At 45.4% G+C, this 5,568-nt stretch overlaps 1 protein-coding gene across 1 annotated transcript; it reads left to right on the forward strand.

Moving 5' to 3' along the window:
• The first annotated feature begins 353 nt into the window (after window positions 1-353).
• Window positions 354-5,167, forward strand: EEF1A1 (eukaryotic translation elongation factor 1 alpha 1). The gene is made up of 8 exons (XM_075598016.1): window positions 354-511; window positions 1,766-1,940; window positions 2,342-2,521; window positions 2,607-2,903; window positions 3,112-3,262; window positions 3,796-4,052; window positions 4,268-4,502; window positions 4,767-5,167. Exons 2-8 carry the CDS (start codon window positions 1,797-1,799, stop codon window positions 4,889-4,891), a joined length of 1,389 nt encoding a protein of 462 aa, XP_075454131.1. The 5' UTR covers window positions 354-511; window positions 1,766-1,796; the 3' UTR covers window positions 4,892-5,167.
• The last annotated feature ends 401 nt before the right edge of the window (window positions 5,168-5,568 follow it).

The following is a 5,568-nucleotide window of genomic DNA, read 5'->3' on the forward strand; positions in this document are numbered from 1 at the left end:
AGTACAGTAATATGGGCCGCGCAACACAAACAATCCAGAGCAGTGTATCCTAAAGCATGTACACTGCGGATTAGCAATGTAACACCCGCTACTGCCCTGCATGCCCATCTTTTATTCGGAGCGGTGCAGTAGAAGAGAATGCTGCAGCCGTATCACACGCGAGCACATTCCATCCGGGCCTGCGTTCTGGACTAGAACATTACGGGGCCGAGAATTCCGCCCACTGAATGGGGGCGGGTGGGAAAGCAGCGGCGTGGCCGCGAGGTGACCAGCGCCGGTAGTCACGCACGTCATCGTACAGAGAAGGGGGGACGTGCAGCCTCGCCTTCGCGTTAAACCCCGCCCCCTCCCACACAGCCGTCTGTCTGCCGATCTCGCTGGGAGCGGACCCCGCCTCGAAATTCTGGGCGCGCTGACGTCACCGAAGTAGCCCCGCCCAGCACACGGCTATATAAGGCAGACGAGCCGCCAGCTCGATCTCTTCTTCACCGGGTCTGTCGTGAGTTCTCAGGTAAGAGCAGGAGCCACGCGGACACAGCGTGGTGGGAGCGGCGCGTGGGTGACGGAAGGTTCGGGGCCCGCGAGCTCATCATGTTTCCTCGGCCGTTGGGATTTGTCCTGTGTTGGCGTTGTCCCGCCCTGATATTGCGGTTGCGCCGGGCAGACCGTTTCGGGCCTATGTTTCCGAGGGCGGCCTACCATCCGTGTGGCATCACCGGGCAGGGGTGCCATCCGCACTCCCGCAGTGGATATCCGGGTTGTTACTGGGGGGACGCTCCCCGAGCGGCCGCTATTTCGGCGCGGATGACATGGGGGAGTCGCTATTTCGCAGTTGGCAGGCTGCAGGCCTTGTTGGGCAGTTCGGGGAGTGGGCCTGGCCGGCTTCTTATTAGTGCTGGTAACGGGGGGATCCTGGTAGCGACCTGGGCCGCCGGAGCGAGAGGGAAACTGGTCTCGATGTGGGTGACTGGTGGATTTTGGTTCATTTATCCCTCGCGTATTTGGCTCCTGATTCGGGTGTTGAATGTTTTCAATGATGGTTAATATGCACAGCCGGACTCTGATATTTGTCTTATGTGGCTGGTGCACGGCACTAATGTTTTACTGATTTAGGTGGTTAGCTTTGCACTGCGCTTCAGTGGCAGGCGTGCAATAAAGCCTATATTTAGTGCTTTCCTTGTATGGTTGCTGCAGTGTTTCAGCGAAGCGGTGGCTGTGCGCTGGCACACCCTTGTTGCCCTCTTGTGCTTTTCCTAAGAGTTGCTTATAATGGTACATGTGTGTAGCTGACTGCTGTGCTGCCTGGGATTGCGTTGAGCTTGTCTCTAGTTCTGGAAAGCTGTGCTTGCAGCTTTGGGAGGTTTCTTGCTGGTTACTACAATATAAAGATGGCCGCTGTCTGCTGATCTGCTTTTCCTCCCTCAAGATGGAGGCTGATGAGTCAGAACTGGAGACAAAAGAGCCAGTAGCGGCGCCACTTGCAGGGCCGGCCACATGCACCAGGGGGAGGAGGGGAACACTGCTCGGTCACGCCTGCTATTGGTCAACTATTACACTTTTTTAAATGACTTTAAACCAAACCTTTTACTTAAGAAAATAAGTTTTCTCTTTGTGGTGGGTGGAGCCGCATGATTCCCACCGGCACAAGTGGTTGTTGTGCAACGCCTGGACTCTGCATGCTTGGGTTTTAAACCCGGTAGTGCTTGCTTCTAATGAAAAGCGCATATTGTTTAACTTTTTTTTTGTTTGTTTTTTTTTTCCATAGGTGTCCATCGCCAAACATCTAACAAGCCACAATGGGAAAGGAAAAGATTCACATCAACATCGTTGTCATTGGACACGTAGACTCTGGCAAGTCCACAACCACCGGACATCTTATCTACAAATGCGGTGGTATCGACAAGAGAACCATTGAGAAGTTCGAGAAGGAAGCTGCTGAGGTGAGTGGGCATTTAAGTTGAGCACAATACATAAAGTTGGGGCTGTTCCATACATGCAAAGTATGTTGCCAAGTTTATATGGTGCATTATTTACAGCGAAGTACTAGATCATTGTGATTGGGGAAATTAAGTTTATTTTAACATTTACTAGGTGTTTATGGTGTATTCTTGCATTTCTGGAGGCCTTTCCAAATTGGCAATGGCGTATTGTAGTCTGGTTAATTAGCTGCTGCATATTCTTAAAATATATATATATTTATTTTAAAGTAGTCTCTTTAATATATTAACTTTAACCTGGTCTGTAAGCATTCCAAGTTTTGTTTGGGATTTTAGTGTATTACATAGTTTTCTGTTTTCAGTGCTTACTAATGCAAGGCTTTTCATGCACTTTATTTTAACAGATGGGAAAGGGCTCCTTCAAGTATGCCTGGGTTTTGGACAAACTGAAGGCCGAACGTGAACGTGGTATTACCATTGACATCTCCCTGTGGAAATTTGAGACCAGCAGATACTATGTCACTATTATTGATGCCCCTGGCCACAGAGACTTCATTAAGAACATGATCACTGGTACTTCTCAGGTATGTGGTTTGCTTGGGCAATGCATTTGTGTGAATCTCAATTTTTTGTTTCGGTTAGATCTCTAAACTTTTTGTTCTCTTATAGGCCGACTGTGCTGTCCTGATCGTTGCTGCTGGTGTTGGTGAGTTTGAAGCTGGTATTTCAAAGAACGGACAAACTCGCGAGCATGCCCTCCTGGCCTACACTCTGGGTGTGAAGCAACTGATAGTTGGTGTTAACAAGATGGATTCCACTGAGCCACCTTACAGCCAGAAAAGATACGAGGAAATTGTTAAGGAAGTCAGCACTTACATCAAGAAGATTGGTTACAACCCTGACACAGTTGCCTTTGTGCCAATTTCTGGTTGGAACGGTGACAACATGCTTGAGCCCAGTGCCAATGTAAGTCATGTTTATTTTTTTATTTTGAAGTATTTGTTTTATATACAAGTGATGTCTAGTTGATCTAATTTTGATTGGACACCACAAAACTGCTTGATCCTCAATGTTTGCTTGTTGGGTGTGTCTATTTCGCCCACTGTGGGATGATTCAGGAAACGTTTTTTGTTTGAATTATGGTACCAAGTGGCTCTTTTTTTTTCTCTTGCAGATGCCTTGGTTCAAGGGATGGAAGATATCACGTAAAGAGGCTAATGGCGCTGGAACTACTCTGCTTGAAGCCCTTGATGCCATTCTGCCACCCAGTCGTCCCACCGACAAGGCTCTTCGTCTGCCTTTGCAGGACGTTTACAAGATTGGTGGTAAGTGTGCAGATCTGCGGACTGTCGTCCCCCCCCCTTTTTTTTTTTTTATGCACACTAATGGGGTGTTGGTGTACAGCAAGGCCCAGGTAAGTAAAAGGGTGCCAAGCTTTAGCACATTCTTATTTGTTTGAATGGGGCTAAATTTGAGCTAAAGCATTTGCACCCTTTTGTGTGTTTGGGCCTAAATGTAATGTATTCAAAACGACACTTTCTCCGTGTCAGTTGCATCCTGATTAGTATAGCCTTCTAGTCTACTGCAGGGTTTTCATTGGGTTCTGTGGGCATACCTAAAGGGTTCCCTGCAATTTTCATTGATCGCAGACATGCTATTAGAGGGTTGGGGTTCCCCTGAATTTCATATTACGGTTCCTTAAAGTTGAAACCACAGGTCTAGTGATTAACTTTAGATTTTCAACTAAAGCATCAACCTTATGACTTGCACAAACTGTTACTACTCCCCCTGAATCAAATGGGTGGTGTTTTGCATGATGTAAACTTGTAGTAATATCAGCATTTGTTTGATCTTCCAGGTATTGGCACAGTACCAGTCGGTCGTGTGGAAACTGGTATCCTGAAACCAGGCATGGTGGTAACTTTTGCACCTGTGAACGTAACAACTGAAGTAAAATCTGTCGAAATGCACCATGAAGCTCTAACTGAAGCTATGCCCGGTGATAATGTTGGTTTCAACGTAAAGAACGTTTCTGTCAAGGATGTCCGCCGTGGTAACGTCGCTGGTGATAGCAAGAATGACCCACCCATGGAAGCTGGTGGATTTACAGCACAGGTATGTGTCCGTAGTGAACCCTTTAAGGATAACTCCACTACCATGCACACTGTATCTATTGTACAAGGCACATCATTTTCCTCTTATAGTGATTATTTTTAGGCGTAGGTGGAAAGTGTTGGTCCAAGCAGCCAGGGTTTTTTTTTTTCCCTGCCCCTGTCCTGAAGGAAAGATAAGCATTTGACATTGCTGTAATTTTTTTTTTCTCTTTACAGGTCATCATCCTGAACCACCCTGGCCAGATTGGTGCTGGATATGCGCCTGTTTTGGATTGTCACACTGCTCACATTGCTTGCAAATTTGCTGAGCTAAAGGAAAAGATTGATCGTCGGTCTGGTAAGAAGCTGGAAGACAACCCCAAGTTCCTGAAGTCTGGTGATGCTGCCATTGTTGACATGGTCCCAGGCAAACCCATGTGTGTGGAGAGCTTCTCTGACTATCCTCCCCTTGGTAAGTTGTCCTTTCAATATTTAGGTACTTGTTGCTGATTTGTCAGTTTGGTTGACTTGAAAAAAATCATTTTCTCATGTGCAATATGAACTAGCAGTAGGGGGCATGGTCTTAACATAAAAAATAAAATAGGTTGGCTAATGCAACCACAAAAATTGGATATTGGTTTTAGCTTGTGCTATAGGCATGCTCAAGTTTTTGCTTTCCTAATAATTGTAACGGTGGTATAGAATATTGTGGCTTAACAACTGTTTCTATTTTTAGGTCGTTTTGCTGTACGTGACATGAGACAGACTGTTGCTGTTGGTGTCATCAAGGCAGTTGAGAAGAAGGCTGCTGGAAGTGGCAAGGTCACAAAGTCTGCTCAGAAAGCTCAGAAAACGAAATGAATGTTTAGCAAATCACCAGCCACCTCAGTCTTAACCAGCGGTGGAAGATCGGTCTCAGAACTGTTTGTCTCAATTGGCCATTTAAGTTTAATAGTAAAAGGCTGGTTAATGATTACAATGCATCGTAAAAGCTTCAGAAGGAAAGGAATGTTTGTGGACCATTTGTTTGTGGCAGTTTTAAGTTATTAGTGTTTTAAAATCAGTAATTTTTAAATGGAAACAACTTGACCAAAATCTGTCACAGAATTTGAGACCATTAAAGTTAATGAGAACATGTGTTGTGTTTACATTGCATGGTTTCTGCTGATGGCAGTAAGTGGGAGGAGGGGGTCACTAATGGGGAACTGGGTCAGCAGAGCTTGCCTGCCAGTTAAATAGCAATGCTTACATTTAATTTCATGATGTATAAATTGGTCTTTCATGGTGTTGACACAACAATTTTAAAGCAACATTTCATTCAAAATACTTTATTTTTCATACACCATTTGTGTAGTAATACTTTTTTTAGGCCCATGATTTTTAATGTTGAGATTCATTGGGTTGCTGTAATGACTAGGCAGCAACATTGCATTAACTGGGAAGCTGGATCTATGCTAATCTGCTGTTAAGACATTTGCAGTGCTGTAGTAAATACAGCAGTTTTTATTAACTGGGCTGCTTGAAGAGGTTAACGGATA

This window comes from Ascaphus truei, chromosome 4, assembly GCF_040206685.1.
Source record: "Ascaphus truei isolate aAscTru1 chromosome 4, aAscTru1.hap1, whole genome shotgun sequence".
NCBI lineage: Eukaryota > Metazoa > Chordata > Amphibia > Anura > Ascaphidae > Ascaphus > Ascaphus truei.